The 16,820-nt window shown below is 33.5% G+C and overlaps 1 protein-coding gene across 1 annotated transcript; it reads left to right on the top strand.

Moving 5' to 3' along the window:
• Positions 1-6,170: 6,170 nt before the first annotated feature.
• On the top strand, positions 6,171-8,171 carry LOC122313517 (3-ketoacyl-CoA synthase 4). The gene has a single exon (XM_043128602.1). It carries the CDS (start codon positions 6,417-6,419, stop codon positions 7,944-7,946), a length of 1,530 nt encoding a protein of 509 aa, XP_042984536.1. The 5' UTR covers positions 6,171-6,416; the 3' UTR covers positions 7,947-8,171.
• The last annotated feature ends 8,649 nt before the right edge of the window (positions 8,172-16,820 follow it).

The raw sequence follows: 16,820 nt of genomic DNA, 5'->3' as shown, positions 1-16,820 counted from the left end.
CAGCCTCCTCTTTGATCTGACCTACCTCATGGGGTCCTCACTAACGCTGAAGCCTTGAACATGAGGCATGGCCAGATTCTATACTACAAGGAGGAGTTTGAGGAGAGGATGTGACCGTAGAACCACCTCTGGTCTTCGAGAACTCGAGCGACAGAAATGCTTATATAGCATTGCAGGTTGTTTTAGTAATCGGCGTGTTACGGTCCTTTCAGATCAGATCAGTGTTGGATGAGCTTGTAGCCTCGTACCTTGTTACAATTTTTCTCTTTTTTGGAATATGATGATAATTAAAGCTGTATGATTGAAGATATGTGATTTGGAGCTTGATATTGCCATATTCGAAAAGGAATATGGAGGCTGATATTGTCATATGATGATAATTGAAGCTGTGTGATTTGGAGCTTGATATTGCTAAGTTAAAATTTAGTTTATCTGATTAAATTATAGACTAAGTTTCTAGCCTCAAAGAGTTATAAATATTCTTCAAACGATGGAGGCCGACAGGGGCTTTGAAAGGATGATGGGGGTGGGGGGAGGAGGTCAATGGAGAGAGAGAGAGAGAGAGAGAGAGAGAGAGAGAGAGAGAGAGAGAGAGATGCCCAAGATTGAAAATTATATTGTGATTTGTTGCATGTGGGTGTATACTCAACATTGCTTAATCTCATACGCGGCTGGTGATGATTTTCTAGTGTAAAAGACTGCCTAGCACCCGAGCGGCTCCAAGTCTCTCCCTATATATATACTACACTCTCGTTCCATTTTACTTTTAATAAAAAGTTATGGTTGTGACATGGACACTACACTTTATCTATTAGATTCGCGATTATTATTTTGTTTTGATTTTCATAATGACTAAAATATTTATCTTATATCATCTCAATACAATTTCCCTATTAATACATATCTATGCCTTATATTTAACAACGCAATTAAAAATAGCAAAAATATAGCTCTCAAATTCTTTATTCCTCATTCTCTCTTCTCTATCTTATTTTCTATTATATTATATTTTATATCATGGTGCTAAAGGCATGCTCAATCCCGTTAACTATTTCTTTTAAATTTATTTTACTAGTTTTACCTCTCACAAAATTTTTATCGTCATTTAATTATGTTTTGTCTCAAACACACGCATTTTGAGTGTCCTTATTAATTGTGAGCCTTTTTATTAGGTTTTGGCCTATTATGAGCATTGTTTGAAGCCTTATATCCATTTTTGGCATTTTGATTTTAATCCTATAGTTGACCAAGATCATATGTGGCCCATTATTAATTCAATTTTTCGGCCTATTCTTAGCCCTTTGTTGGCTTTGGCCCATTATCAACTCATTGTTGGCAATAGCTACATATTCAACAGTACTTTCATTATCTCATTGATAATCAATCAATATATATGAAGGCTAAACTCAAATTTTAAATTCAAGATTTCAATATTCTCTATCTTAAAATTGAGGGAAGACATTAGAGATAATATCTTGACTTGATTTTCATAATTATCAAATTAAAATATAATGAAGATATTTACATTGTCTCATTTCAGTGTAATTTTTCTTTAAATAGGAATTTATTTATTCAATTCCATAACACGATTGAAAATAGTAAAAATTCAGGAATCAGACTCACTCTCATCCATTCTCTCTTTATATTATATTATATTTACTATCAATACGGTACGATAACAGTTAAAATAAGAGTGTTTTGTATGGTATTTTGTTATTAACAATCAACTTCGAAAGCTAGTGCTGGGAGAAAAATAATGGAGGAACATTCAAGAGAAACGCGATACTTGCTGGAAATTACTCTCCAATTGCTGGATGTTGTTCAAAATCGGTTGTCACTTCGAAAAAATTGAAATGGATCGCGAGAACTTCTCAGCAGTCTCATTTAGATTTAGCAGCCCAAATTATAAAATAGGCTATAGAAAGAAAACTAAATGGGCTTGACTGCAAAGCCCATCAAATGCACCATTTAACCGAAGGCTTTCAACTGACAGAAAACCCAACTGTAGCAAATTGAGATTTTCATCGAAAACTCTTGGGCTTTTACAGTTCTTAGGTGCAATCAGGACTTAGTAAATCCAACAAGTAATTTGATTTCCCTAAGCCTTGATGGCCACCCACCGTATGACTTTTTACTTTTGTTTTATTTTTAAGTTTTATAAATAAAAAAAGAAAAATTTTACTCATCATTCTTATACTACACACTACACATAATTTTTTATTTTATTTTTTTCTTACCAAATGATAAATAAAAAAACTCATTTAGTTTATAAAAAAAAAAAAAAAAGTGGTGCGTATTGTGTAAGATAATGAGTAGTAAAGCTCGTTCTTCACACTGACTTAGAAATAAAACTATTTAAAATATAAATATTGGAGCTCATCAGATCTACTCATAAAAATATGTGTTATTCACATTGAACAACCGATTAACATAATACCCAACAGGGTAGTGATAGGCTTACTACCCTCTCATTACTCATTTATTACTTATAAGGTATTATGAATTTTTTTTTTTATCATTTTCTTTTAAATATTTTTTTAACATCCTTAGCCATTAAGAAAAAATTTAAAAAATATATAATTTTACTAGTAATCACTTCCTTAAATATTAAGTAAAATAAAAAATAAAAAAAAATCAAATACAAAATGAATAGTAAATAGATAGTAAAATAGTAATAATCCTATCATTTTCCCAACATTATATCAGCAGAAATCAGATATGTGTATGCAATGATACCATTTTGAAGATCAGTTCCGGTGCCTTCTAAGCGGCCCCATGCAATCCATCATCTCTATTTTCCTACTCATTCCTTCTAGATTAAGTTTTTTTTTTTTTTTTTTGGTTTTTGGGGTTCTTTTTATCTGTCTCGATGATTGATGATCCCATCTATAGATAAGTATTCTATTGGATTTTATAAGAGTATATAATTTGAAATGTCGTAGATTCATATATATTCTATGTTATCTATTTCTATTCAATTCATTTCAGAAAAATAATTGGTTTGATCTTTGACCACAATCTGAAAATAGAAAATACAATGTCTGAGGGGACACGGAGCATCCAATGTACCGACAGAATCAAATTCATAAAGAGGACTTTTAATGTGTTAGCAAACATATCTCTTTTTTTAATGTGTAAGCAAACATTATTTATGTCACTATCGTTTTACCATAAAATATTTTAGTAATATAATTTCTTTCTTATTAAATAAGAATAGCACCTTATCAGCTTAATAGTTTTGATTGACATGTTGACATTATATAAGTTATAGAATAATACTATATACAGTTGTGAAGTATATAAATACCGTGTAATTGTTTTGAAAAAAATATAATTTATTATTAAAAAATTATTATTTTTTATGTATATCCCTTATTTATTTATTTTTTTAAAATAAATACACAATACTTACGTTCTCACGATTGCAAGTATTACTTGTCTAAGTTATAAAGTGTCTTAAACTCTAGATAGTGCTTATTTTGACATGCAGTCAGGTGTAAAAGGGCATATTCTTTGTATGATCATGTTTTAAGTGAAAAATATATATTTGTTAAATAATTTTTAAATGTCTCATCATTTTACTAAAAGACTCTCATTAAAAAGGTGCGATTGTTTAAAGAATTGTGAAGGAAATTACGTATCTATCACTACTGACTCTATCGTGATTGTTTATGGATGTGTTGTTCAGCTTTCATAATCCACATCTGAGGAACTGTCTCATTTTTATTTTATTTTTAGGTGAAATAAATCTGAATTCGTGTGCATGACATTTACAATAAAAGTGAATGATAAAATTAATGATGTTGGGAATGCCGACGCGAGTTTAGGACTACTGAATTAGATTTTTAAGCATTTGGCGGTATACATTATAAATAAGTAAATCTGTATTTTTTCAATATCATATGTATTTTTCTAATATGATTTAATGAGATTATAATCTCAACGTGATGATGTATCTCAATATATATATATTCAAATCTATGGTCCCCATCTTATAATAGCAAATTTTATTAGGGTGACAAATCGTATTAATGAGTATTATACGATATAGGTCATTTGAATATGACTTGTTAAACTTAACGGGTTAAATTTCCAAACTCTATCATGCCTTATTAAAATAATGGGTTAACCCGATCCGATCCGACACATTTTATATAAATGGGTTGAATTGGTTCAAATAATCTATTTGACCTAATTAACATAATTTTACATAGAATTTAAAATCATAATATTTCCACAAAATATTAAACTAATTACATGAGTCTAGAATTACCATCCAAACATTAAAAATACAAAAATTACAATTCATATGAAATGTGAGAGGTGGTTGTGACTCATGAAACTGATTCAATGGAAAACTAAGAGAGAGACTCAATATATCATAAGGTGAATGTGAGATTGTGAGGGAGTTTGAGTTAGAATGCGGCAAGAGTAGGGTTTTTTAGTTTTTAAGTATAAGGGTAATTATGTAAATTTAACTTTCTTAATTGGTTGACTCGTTAGTGACCTGTTCAATCGTATCTTAACGAGTCAATCCGTTTTTATGCGAACCTATTAAGTCTAAACCCAGACTCATTTTTATCGTGTTGGGTTAACGAGTTATGTCACATATTCTCATATCTAATTTTTACTGTTTAAAGTAGTGCTATTTGAAATTCTTTATACTATACACCATTCACATGACATAATTTGATTTGTCAAATTCAAATTTTAAAATTCACATGACATACTTAAAATCAAATTATGCCACATTTTAATTATTAAAAAAATTTTAAAAATAGATAATTTCATTAATAGTTATTTCTTTAACTATTAGATGATGATTATGATGATGATGATAATAATAATAAATGATAAAAAAATAGTAAGTCTATCATTCTTCCCCCACACTAACATGGTCCAACTTTCATAATACAAATATTATTATAAAGAAACTTTCTGTCCATCGTCCTTAATTATTATATTGTGAGATCTTTCTTTTCGATAAGTAGAATTCTTTTATTACTTTTCTATTTACCGTCGTCTGTTTCCAAATTGAAACAATAGAAAGACAGAGAAACCAGCATTAGGATAACAGAACAAACAGAGTCCCTAACATCAAAGTCAGCATCCCCCTACCCATGATGTGAAGGGTTCCTTGTTGTATCAGCTTCTTCTAAATATCAGGATTTTAAAAAATATTCAAAAGATAATCTCACGAAATTAGGACTATTCAAATTCAATCTCAAAAAATTCAAAAGAATTGATTTAAATTGTAAATAATAATATTTTTTAAATTCTATTAAAATATATTTAATTTTTTTTAATTATAATGAGTTTAATTTTTTATTAAAATTTTAAAAAATTATAAATCTATCAATGATTAGTTTAAAATGAATTGAAATGAGTTGAGTTTGATTAAATAATCAAACATAACATATCTTCTCTTATCAAGTAATGATAGATATAATTATAGACACTACAAATACGTGTATTTATTTTAAAAGACTATAATTTATTATTAAAAAAATTATTTTTTATATATAAATTCTATATTTATTATTTATTTTAAAAGAATATGTAATGCTTGGACGTTTCATAACTACAAATTTCATTTATATTAAAACAAAGCAACCGCTAGAGGTGACTAGCCTACCTTGGGTCACTACCATGGTGGTTAAGTCTTGGCCGATTGTAATGGTCTAAATTTTTTGTATAAATGGGTGGGTGTTGATTTTTTCATATTTTTGAAAGAAAAAAATAAAATTTTAAATGATTTATTACTCCCATTATGAGGAAAAAAAAAACACAACTCCTCTCTATAAAACTTATTACAGATTGATTGGATTTTTTTTTAATTATACTATATATAATTATTTTTGTATATATTTTTATATATTTTATTCATGTAATTGGTCAAAATAATTATTTTATATTAAAAAAAATAACCAATCAAATTAATAGAGTGTATAAAATATATAAAAATACGTAAAAATAATTATATATAAAAAAATTAATTAAAGAAATATTTTTTAATAAATTTGTACTTTTTTTATATATTTTTAAAATGTTTAAAGTGTTTAAAAAAGTATTTGAAAAAAAAATACCATTAGGTGAGGATTCTGGGTGTAGCACCACCCTATGAAGATTACGGCCTTTAAACCATTCCTTGATGGATTCGATTACTTTTACAAATCTGTTAAAATCTTCTTTGAAAAGTTTTCATTTCTGTTCATTAAACATTTTCTCTCTTCACTCAGGTACAGATCCGTCCGTATGTACAGCTTTCTCCGTTACGCTCAGAGATTTTTTTTTTTATTATTTCTCATTATTTTTTTATTTTTTTCTGGCGGCCTCGTAGAGTTTATATAGCACCCTGGCTGGCAGTTCGACAACCCTCAAAAATTTCCCAAAAAAATTAAAAAAAAAAAAAAAATATGAGCTCCGAATCTGAGCGGACGGCAACCTCCGATGGGGTTCAGATCCACCAGAGCCGGAGGCTGCCGGACTTTCTTCAAAGCGTGAATCTAAAGTACGTGAAACTGGGTTATCACTACCTGGTTTCCTACCTCTTGACTCTCTGTTTAGTGCCTTTGATGGCCGTCATTCTCATTCAAGCCTCCCAGCTCAATCCCGATGATCTTCACCTACTTTGGCTCCACCTACAGTACAACCTTGTTAGCGTTGTAATCTTCTTCGTTGTTCTTGTTTTCGGATCCACCGTATACATCATGACCCGACCGAGATCCGTCTACCTCGTTGACTATTCCTGCTATCGCCCGCCGTCGCATCTCCAGGTCAAATTCCACCAGTTCATGGAGCACTCCAAGCTCACCGGTGATTTCGACGACTCTTCTTTGGAGTTCCAGCGCAGGATTCTTGAACGCTCCGGTTTGGGCGAGGAGACGTACGTCCCTGAAGCTATGCACTATCTTCCTCCTCGGCCATCCATGTCCGCCGCGAGAGAAGAGGCGGAGCAAGTCATGTTTGGAGCCTTGGATAACTTATTCGCCAATACCAATGTCAAACCTAAGGATATCGGTATTCTCGTTGTGAATTGTAGTTTGTTTAATCCAACGCCATCACTTTCGGCTATGATTCTTAACAAGTATAAGCTGAGAGGTAATATTAGGAGCTTCAATTTGGGGGGTATGGGGTGCAGTGCTGGCGTTATAGCCATTGATCTTGCTAAGGATTTGCTGCAAGTTCATAGGAACACTTATGCAGTTGTTGTTAGCACCGAGAACATTACTCAGAACTGGTACTTTGGAAACAAGAAGTCAATGTTAATACCCAATTGCTTGTTTAGAGTCGGTGGTTCTGCTGTTTTGCTTTCGAACAAATCGTCCGATAGGCGGCGAGCTAAGTATAAGCTCGTACATGTCGTGAGGACTCATCGTGGGGCTGATGATAAGGCCTTTAGGTGTGTTTATCAGGAGCAAGATGATGCGGGGAAAACCGGGGTTTCCTTATCCAAGGACCTCATGGCCATTGCTGGTGGAGCTCTTAAGGCTAATATTACAACGTTGGGTCCCCTCGTGCTTCCCATAAGCGAGCAGCTTCTTTTCTTTTCTACCTTGGTGACCAAAAAACTGCTTAATGCGAAAGTGAAGCCTTATATCCCGGATTTCAAGCTCGCTTTCGATCATTTTTGCATACATGCTGGTGGGAGGGCTGTGATTGATGAGCTTGAGAAGAATTTGCAGCTTCTCCCAACACATGTCGAGGCGTCTAGGATGACTCTGCACCGGTTTGGTAATACTTCGTCAAGTTCGATTTGGTATGAGCTGGCTTATACTGAAGCAAAGGGGAGGATGAGAAAGAGAAACCGTGTGTGGCAGATTGCATTTGGGAGTGGTTTCAAATGTAACAGTGCTGTTTGGGAGGCCCTCCGGAATGTGAAACCGTCTCCTAATAGTCCATGGGAAGATTGCATTGACAAGTATCCAGTGCAGATAGTTGCATAGGCTCAGCCACAATTCGGGTAGATGCTTTTAATTTAGAAAAAAAGTGATACCATGATACCCATGAACGAGACAATTATCTTGTTTTTTCTTCGTCCCTTTTACTTGTGTTTAGAAACTTTAGATTTTAACTTATTGGTCATGGTATGTGTTGTTTGGGCTTGAAAGCTATAACATGTCTGGTTATGTTGTATTCTTTAGTATTACTGTATGGCTTTGTTTCTTAAACCTTGATTCTTTTAGCATGGTGTTTTGATAAATTTATGCCCAGTACTGTACTTTTTGGATTAGTATGGTGTATGCACTTCAAAGGGGCATATAAACATGCAAATTTAAATGGACTTCATTTCGTTTAGATAGTGCCAGAGTTTGAATGCATAAATTCCACTTCAAATATAAACCAGGACATCAATTTATGTCCTGGGGACTGTATTCCAATGAAGCAAACGGAACAGAGGCTACAAGAACCAATATTCGTAGTTTCAAACCCTCAAAGTTTCCCGATGCTTCCTCATGGCGCATGATGGTACCATAATACAAGACTTGGGTGAATATTGTGCAGGCAATCCTTGCTCATTACACAATTTTCCCTAACCTGTACTTGGTGAACTTGGCCAGTCGTTGAGTACTTCGATCCACTTGGAAGATGCCGATTGAACTTGATTATATTACCAAACACCACTATCCTTACCTTTTTTTATATTTAATTTGCTGGCTTATTGATATATTTATGAGAACTTTATTGACTTGCGGCAGCTCAAGCCTACTGGTGTTTGTTATTGCTCAATCATGGTGCATGAGAGAATCCACCTATGCAGCATGGTGTTTGGTGTTGGCTTATTGCCCAATATGTCGATTGCTTGATCGACTGGCCAACTATTATGCGTGATAACTGACTACCCTTTCCTGGTCAGACATTATGCACGAAAATATTATGCTATATTGAGTTTAAATGCATAAAAGTTAGAATACAATTCATTTAATAGCAATAACATATACTCGGATATTCTGACGTTTGCTTTTGCTGCTTCAGTCAAGATTTAAACTATGATACAGGATCTGTGATGAGTAGAATATCAAAAGCTTTGTTGATGATACAGGATCTGTTCCACAATTGCTTTAAGTTAATATGCTTTAACTTAGCTTAGTGGTTTTATAGAGACAATAAGAACGAATGAGTTACCTTTCTTTTGTTTCTATCTACTCATCTTTTTTCTGGGAAATATAAAACATCCTTTTACCAAATAAATCTTGATTGATACAAAGCCGTTGATATGATGGAAAACACTATATATCAACCCTTCTCAACCTTACCCCCACGGTCCCCACCTTTTGGACATTTCCTTCTTCCTTGCTGTATCTATCAGTTCCCCTCAATTTTCTTTTATCAGAAGTTTCCTTCAAAGTATAAACCCGAAAGTAACAAGGAAAGATCTAAATTTAGCTTTCTTACTTTTCTACTCCATCCCATTTTCACGTGCATTACAGGGAGAAACCTGCCATGATGTTGTATTTCCTTTTGGAAATTTCCTTCTTCCTGGCTATGTATCAGTTCCCCTCAAATTCCTTTTAAGCAGAAGTTTCCTTCAAAGTTGAAACCCAAAGGTGACGATTGAAGATCTAAATTTAGCTTTCTTCTTTTCTACTCCATCCACTTTTTCAAGTGCATTACAGGGACAACTCTGTCGTGAGGTTGTGTTTCCTTCGCGTGGGAGATTTTGTTGAGGTCGTTGTGTGTATTTTTTGGTATCAATGCACTAATTTAGTCATGAACAAAGAACTCCTGAAAATTCTATGTGCCCGAAACTTCTCGATAATGGTAGATGAATACGACCCAATTGAATTTTGCTGAGGACACGAGCTGGAAAAACTCGAACTGTCGTGATCAAATTTGTTTGAAACTCGGAAGGGATAAAAATATTCTTCTTCCGGAATGTTATTCCCCTTTCCACTATTCTCATTATAAGAAAAGTGATATTTACAGTTATAAATTATATAAATATTATATATATATTAAAAATAAATATAAAATTTATATAAAAAAAATTAATTTTTTAAAAATAAATTTTACTCTTTTTTAAAATAAATATGCAACGAATGTTTAAAAAAAAAAAAGTCAGACTAGCTGACATGTATCAGAAGAAAAAGTCACGTTTTTGTTTGGGCAGAATTCTAAACGACTTGGGATAAAATGTGGGCTGCCGCTTTTACTTCTACTTCACCGCAGCTTGAGATTCCACTGATTACTGAGCCAGAGGCCTTTCTAGAAACCAAGAAGTCAACATATTCACATTATCAATTTTCCACGACGAATTGTTTGTACAAATCTTGCCGTTTTCCAATTCAAATAAAAGGAAAAATATAATTATAAATATAATTATGTACTAATCTGTGCACCAATATGATGTAATTGGTTAAAAAGTAAATTTTATTAAAAATAATATTAATTTAAATTTTAAGTATGAATAAATCAGTATTGATATACAAATTAGTGTGCAACTGTGTTTATATATAGCAAAACTCTAAATAAAAACAGGGTTAGGATCTAATGGGCTTCTAACTGCAACTTTTTCATATCTGGCCCAATCCAATTCATGGTGGGCCGTGGTGAAAACTTGAAATCCTCAGTACCCTGCTAGAAGTTGCTGAAGGCCCAATAGCTGTGGTGTTAAACGAGCCAGGCAATTGAGACTCCACAAAGCCCTTTGCTTTTACCAGATCTTTCCCCGGCTAAAACAATCATTGAATCTTGAATATAGAGAGGTTCATATATTGTATTTATATTTCTTTAAAATTGGAAAATATATTGAAAAATGCTTTGTCCACAAAACAATTTCATTTTATGAAATTTTTCTGTGGGTGTAAAACTATAAAGAATGATGATCCCAAAGGAGTACTGGGCATAATTGACTGTTGAACCTGATCTGGTACATTGGTTCTTGTCGAGTTCGAGTTGACATACATTGTACAACCAAGACCGAAGAGAATCGAATCGAATCGAAGTAACATATATAATAATTCCTCCATCATCTGTCGCCAAAGCTTATCATTCCGGCCTTGAAAAACTGCGACTTTGATTCTTTACTTTCGATCCCTTTTCCTTTTTAGCTGTCCTTTGAAATCATTGTGTGCCATGAAAGTGTACTTCCTCTACACGAGTGTTAATTTCAAAAGGACAAGAAGAAACCTCTATCTGCATACAACTATCATAGTATAATAATAATAATAATAACAGTAACTCATCACAGCTGGCCCTCTCAAAATCATATTGACTTTTGCTTTGCATCCAACGAAGCACCATCATAATCTTGAAGGACTAAAGTCTAAAGTCCCCCCCACCATCTTAATTTACAGTTGGAGATACCCACATTTAGATGTTTGGTTGTCCACTTAAATCCCTATGGACTTCTAATATGAAAACCCAAAACAGTAAGAGCTAATGTTTTCTTTCTTGGTCACCAGAGCATCATCGTCTTCTATTGACTGAGGTCTAAATACCATAATCAGAGGAAATCATCTGTGAGGGAGATTCCCCCCCTTCCTCGGGCCATGGGGTGGGCCCATACATTACCGTGAGGGGCCCATCTAGCCTAGGCCCCATTTCCTAAAGGAGGGCCCAAGCGTTGCTTAACCTCGTACAAAAGTTGCCCGTTAGGTATAGATGTATTTATCTAAACTTAGGCACTTCCAAACAATTTACTAAGAAAATTAACAAATTTTGGTATTAGAGGCTCCCCGGACTCCAACAAGTTGCCCTTGTCTTCATTTGTGTGCAGGTACAAAGTTTCAGACTCGAGTTACTAGAATCAGGCCCAAAGCGTATGAAACACAGTGTTAACACTATTTTCAAAAACTTATCTCAATAAGTATAATCGAGACGACCATAGCATATTATCAAACCGTTTTCATTAGTAATAGGAGATGTGAAATCTATTTATTTGTATTAAAATGTAATATAAATAATTAAATTTATTTCTTCCAATCTTTTAAACTTTTAATACAAGTGATGATTTGATATGATATCAAAACAACTCTCCAACCACCAGAGTTTTGAAAAGCCAATCCGATAGTATTGGTTATTAATAGGTTTAATGGTAAAAAAAGGTCAATCATTTGGCATTGGATCCGGAATAAAGAAATTCAGCCATTAATTTGCAACTTGGAAGATGGTGAGTAGAATACGAAGTAGGACAAGCAATATTTCTGATAAGATTGCATAACAAATCACCTTGCATACCCTTCAGCTGGCTTCAACTCACCATGTTCTATGACCCCCCTGCCCCCGTGATATAAGTGTTTTACAGGGACCTCAGTATTCATGACGTTATCAACCATGCAATACAAAGAAGCTAGTCATGGAAATATGTAATAAAGGTATAAACAATTACAAGTGGCCTCACTGCATCTGCACATATATATATATATATGTACATATATATGTATGTATTTATATGTATGTGTGTAACGCAGACATATACATAGAAATTGATATGTTCGTCTTCGTAGGGAGGGACAGAGAAGGGGTTTGGAGGGGAACATGAGCAAAGAATGAAATGGGAACACACCCATATGGCCTTGTGAGGGTGGCAAAACCCCCCCCCAAAAAATTTCTGCAGATCCGTGGTTTCCCTCCCCACAGTCATCAATCCTTCTTACCCACGTATATTCCTAAACACGGCTCCATTTCCTCACTACAAAAATCTTAATTTTCAACCATATGATATCACTTCAGACTTTTCATGTCTTTGTTTTTTATAGCTATCTCAAAGTCTTCATGTGATAATGTCTCTTACATGATTCCCTAGCATTTTAATATCTCATGCACCCAACTCTGATTTGATTTCTTAAAAAATAAAACATATATATATATATATATATATATATATATGTATATATATAATGGGTTTATATTTTTCTTCGTATCTTTGATTTTGGGAGCACCCTTTTATAAGTTGGTGGAATCATCCAACACAATTTCTAGCAGCGTCTTTGTTTTCTTATCTCATGGGCGAAAATATGGTACTTTAGATATGAAACTTAGGAAAGGGGGAAAAGTAGATAGTTTTGAGAGGAGTCTGTTCAATATTGGAGGTAAAAGAGAATAGAGATTAATTATTAATTGGTGCCTTTGTTTTTTATTCTTTCTGGTAAACAACAGAAGCATCCAATAATATCCGAGTTGAATTGAGAAATAATATATGCCCTATGCTACAAAAATATTGATGTGATTTTGTATCAGTGACATGTTGCATGGGTTGGCCATTCTGGAACTCGTCTTTCTGCTACATATCTTTGATTCTAGTGCAGCTGGCATTTATTGTCTTGGACCATGTTTTGACTCATTCAATGCACAATGCATGCATGCATGCATCCATGCAGATAACCTTTTATTAGATCGCAAAGTCGACCCCTTCCCCCCATGTCTCAATGTACTTATCTTTACACTGTTCCTACTTTGCTATTTGTTCCTTTAAAAAGCTTCACTATTACTGCTTACTTATCTTCACTCTATTCCCTGTAACTTTCCAAAAGTTCGAGCTTTGAAACTTGGCCACATATAATATATCTGATCTGCCTCTCTGTCTGTGTCTGTGTCTCTGGACCTCCTTTAATTTGGGAGATGAAAACAGCACAAATATGCAGTCTACATATACAAAATTAGATGTTATATAAACGGAAACCCCAAGAGGTCGCTAGCAAAAGGCAAATGATCATATAACTCAAAAGCCAACATCATGACAAGTTTACACATAAAAAAGCTGAACTAGTATGGTCTTGTTGCGCGCACCGCAGGTTCATGCATCTTGGACAACTACTGCTACTAATTAAATAAATCACAAGAGTACTCTGAATTTCTTTTTCCCTATAAATTACTGAGTTTCGAACAAAGGATCGGAGTAGTACTCCATGATCAGTATTTCAAGACAAAATTCTGAAAGGGAGAAAAACCCTTATTCTAATACACATAAGAAATATTAACGTACGTACGAACGGTTTCTTTGGCTTTAGCTTTAGATAATACCGTTGATCTTGCCTTCGTATATTTTCTTTCAATAATTTAAGTACCCAAGCAAAAAATGAACAGTTTTGTCGAACAGAGAGATCGAATAGAGAAGAAAAAAAAAAGTATATCGAACATTTTCATCAACCCTTACCAGTAATTTACAACTGCTAGCTCATATAATCGTTGCATATATAATACGTACGTGAGCCATGACTATGGGCACCACACGGGGCTCAGAACATGCATGCAGCTGTGATACCTGTCGACGTTAAATTAATTAATTAAGATATTGGAACTGTGAGATACACACACACACACACACATATATATATATATATAATATGGTATATTGAAGGCTTTGCATGGCAGTATGGGAAGCTGCTCGATCTTCGACCCTACTATCTAGTACTAACTTCTTGTCGTTTTATTTTTGTTTTTATTTTCTTTGATGATTGTTTATTATGCATGCATCATCTGCACCACATGCAAAACCTTTTTTTTTTTTTTTTTTTTTTTAAATGAGGAACCAAATGTACGTAGCTTTGTTATACGTATAATATCATTTGCACCACATGATGATATGTCATTTATTCATGTGTAAGTAGTGATCAAAATTTAAAATAAATTCTCAATTAAGTTATAAAAAGAATTAAACTAATGAAAATTAAAAATATATATATATTTTAATTTCTCGTAACGCACGAGTGCGCGACTATTAATTACTTTGTCGAAAGTCGTGGAACGGTAGGAGGCATTGGCATTGGTTCATTAGAGGAGAGATCAAGAAGCCCATGCATGGTATGATTAGAAATAATATATATAGTTGTAAGGGGAATGGAGCCAGAGACAGAACACAATCGCCAAAGACCCTTATAACTTTTGTATTCTTTCTTTCTCTATCGCCATTATAATAGAGAGATAGCTAGATCAGAACCTTTGAGAACTAGGATTCCTAAACATCGGATCTGCTGCTATATTTCGTTGCCCCCTCACCCATATCTCTCCCTGTGCTCCTCTATTATTAGACACAAGGTATATTCATTCATTTATCCATATTTAGATAAGATAAGATCTAGGAACTCGAATAAATTTCATAATAATATGCTGGGACGTAAGGCTTTTTTGTTTTCTTGAACAAGTTATCTAAATTCAGGTGAAAAAAAGATAACACTTTGCAAAAGGAAAGTCAGAAAGACCATGATCAATTTGATCTGCGCGTGATTCTGCAGCCGTATTTCGGCTGCAATTTGCAAAAACCTTGGGCGGCCTCTGTCCTCTTGTTTTGGTTTCCCTATTAGCATATGGCTCATGGGGGTGTTTGTATCTTCACCATGAAATTTGATTGGACCACTTGGTCGGCCGATCGATCGATCATATCATGATCACGATCAACAAAATTGTTCTTTTTTTTCTATGTCTCGATCATTCCATCATTTCCATGCATGTTGTTGTGATAATGGGTTGGTTGCTATAATATTTATTCACTACGAAGGAAAGCCATTCAATATAGATATATAGCATTATCTTGATACATAACCATGTTTTTATTATCCATATTTTTTTATGAAATATTTTTTAATTTGCTGATCTTCAGAATTAAAGTGAACCCAAAAAAGGGTCAAATGATTAGTTCTTAATTGATTACTCCATCCTGATTATATGCCAATAATATTATATGGTGTGGCCAAATGAAAGAAGCGCTAGAGATAAATACACTGCACCATTGGGGGCTATAGTCAAGCCAAATATAAGAATGGCAACCACTTGAGTGAGCAAAAAGAAAGACAAATTACAGGGGGCTACAGGTTAGTTTAATGTTGATAAAGACCATTTAAAGAGAAAGTGATAGAAGAAAGCGACATACATAGAGAAAGAGAGGCCCCATCTGCCTGCCTTTAGCTACGGTATAAGGTCGCGCGCGCTTGTGTGTGTGTGTGTGTGTGCGCGTGAGAGAGAGAGAGAGAGAGAGAGAGAGAGAGAGAGAGAGAGAGAGAGAGAGAGAGAGAGAGAGAGATGAACACTATAAAGGAAGATGAAAATGAGAGGGGGGTGAGAGGGTCCAGTTGGTGATAAGTTGATAATGGAAGTAGCCTTCATCCTCTCTGGACCTGTTCCCACCATTCCAAATTGGCAAATTATATCTATCTACCACCCGTTTCTTCCCCATTGCTTCAAGCTGGTTTCATAATTTTGCAAGCAAAGGATGATTTTGGCAATAGAATGTTATGTCCAGTGGCTGCCAAAATTTGCAAACTATGTTGGATCGAGTACTCCCCTACAAATTAATAAACATTAACATGCTTTAAAGTTATGCTATCTACGGTACTAGACGATCTTATCTATCAACTAGTAGATTAATTCTTATTTTTTACATAAATAATCTACAAAATAATAGAATGGAAGTAAAATATTGTAAAGATATTACTTTTTAATATGATTATTATTTTAAAATATTGAATTATTTATTATATTTTATGGGAAAATTTAAAAAAAAATTATAATGATAAGATAATATGATATAAGATAAAAAAATTTTTCAATCCAAACGATTCTTAAATATACAGTACTATATATCATTTTCTTTTCTCATAGATATATATATATTAAATTAACACGACATAAATTTAAATAACCGAACACGATCGTCTTAAATTATTCAATTTTCTAATATATGATTAATTGTCACTTTAAAATTTGCAATCCAAACAATCACTATCTAAGAGTAAACTAAAAAATCAAGACCTTTTGTGGAGTTTGTATTGCCTTAAAACTTTATGGAATTGACCCTTTAACCTCCACCACAACATCAAACACCATCGATCAAAGGTGTCATCATTAATGCATAAAGCTTTCTTAATCTATGTTTTTGGTCT

This window comes from Carya illinoinensis, chromosome 6 (assembly GCF_018687715.1).
Source record: "Carya illinoinensis cultivar Pawnee chromosome 6, C.illinoinensisPawnee_v1, whole genome shotgun sequence".
Classification (NCBI taxonomy): Eukaryota; Viridiplantae; Streptophyta; class Magnoliopsida; order Fagales; family Juglandaceae; genus Carya; species Carya illinoinensis.
The sequence above is the reverse complement of the archived record's forward strand: the minus strand, read 5'-3'. Positions and strand labels throughout refer to the sequence as shown.